Source organism: Sclerotinia sclerotiorum, genomic scaffold (assembly GCF_000146945.2).
Source record: "Sclerotinia sclerotiorum 1980 UF-70 scaffold_22 genomic scaffold, whole genome shotgun sequence".
Classification (NCBI taxonomy): Eukaryota; Fungi; Ascomycota; class Leotiomycetes; order Helotiales; family Sclerotiniaceae; genus Sclerotinia; species Sclerotinia sclerotiorum.
Window position 1 is genome coordinate 441,561 of NW_001820814.1, and position 1,407 is coordinate 442,967.

The 1,407-nt window shown below is 37.0% G+C and overlaps 1 protein-coding gene across 1 annotated transcript; it reads right to left on the minus strand.

Annotated features, from left to right (window-relative positions):
• Window positions 1-429: 429 nt before the first annotated feature.
• On the minus strand, window positions 430-585 carry SS1G_12838 (predicted protein; the record flags this gene model as incomplete). The annotated part of the gene is made up of 1 exon (XM_001586210.1): window positions 430-585. One exon carries the CDS (start codon window positions 583-585, stop codon window positions 430-432), a length of 156 nt encoding a protein of 51 aa, XP_001586260.1.
• Between the last annotated feature and the right edge of the window lie 822 nt (window positions 586-1,407).

The window sequence follows — 1,407 nt, forward strand, 5'->3', positions numbered from 1 at the left end:
CGAAACGAACTATAAATTTCTAGCTTGGTGGATTCAGTAGAATTTTAATCAAATTGAATAATGATCACCAGAATGAAGTTAAACTGTATCATCCATCCCATACATCACCCATCCGCCCCGTCAAAGCCAAAAGCCCAAAACGAATAACATAAAATATAAATAGCGCACCACCCACCCCCATATATACACACAAGCCTAACTCGTTCGCCTATCACCCCCAAAACTCTAAATCTTAACCCTAACCAACCCAGACCAACAACCCCAAGCAACCCTAACCCCATTCAAAAATCCATACATAAGATCCTACGAGAATATCAGCGTATATCCAACCACAATGTTCCAAATGACTTTTTGATCATTTTGTTGCATGTCTGTTGACGAACCATAAACTTTAGCTCTTACTTTTTCTTTTCCTTTCTTGATCATTTTTCATTGATCATTTGAGAGGATTGAGGAGTTGATCTTGGCCTTGATCTCCACATCTTGCAGGTTGAATTTTTCATCTCTAACTCCATTACTGGCTGACACCGTATGGATAGTAACTTTGTTTACGACTTCTAGCTTTCCTTTCCTTTCCTCTCTCATCAAGTTTATATAGATATCTCACTTATTATATACCTATTCTTCTATTCTTACAGATGTAAGTTATATCAAAAACTGTGCAATTTTCCAAGCAGGCCCAATCTCTGAAACCTTCCAGGTTCTCTATTGAAGAATTAATATATAAATATCTAATTTATAAAGTATAAAATTAATCAAATTTAAATTAAAAAAGATTAAAGATATAAAAATTAAAATAACTATTAATTTATTTTCTTATATTACTTCTCTATATAAAGAAAACTCTTAAATGGAATCTTTAATTTTGAATTGTTATATATTTCTATCAGAGACAGAGGAAGAGATATATAATCAATATCTCAAACCTCTTCTACTGCCTCTATCTCTTTTAGAATCCTCAACATACCCCTCTCATTTTGCCCTCCCACTAACCTTTGTCACCTTCATCTTTCTAAATAACACACAAATAAACAATTACACCCCTCTAAAATCTCCTCTCCTTTCCCTACCTATTTCCTCTCCCTCAACCACCCTCCCATCCTTTCATCTGCCTTTCCTCTGTCGATCAACATATCTCTAATCCCAATAATCTAAGATTCAGAACTCGAATTTAACGTTTATCAGCTAAGATCAAATAGTTATAAATCTATACACAGCCACCACCAGCCGATAAACTAGGCCATCTTCCTGCATTGTACCGCCTCCATCTACTGCTCCTCTCGCGACATATGTAATGGCGTGTCGACAGACTCAAATATAGTAAGTCCCCTCGAACCACGTAAGTGCCCACCGCCTGAGGACCCGGCGTCAGGGAAGTCCAAAAGGGCGGATTGCAGGGTAGAGGTA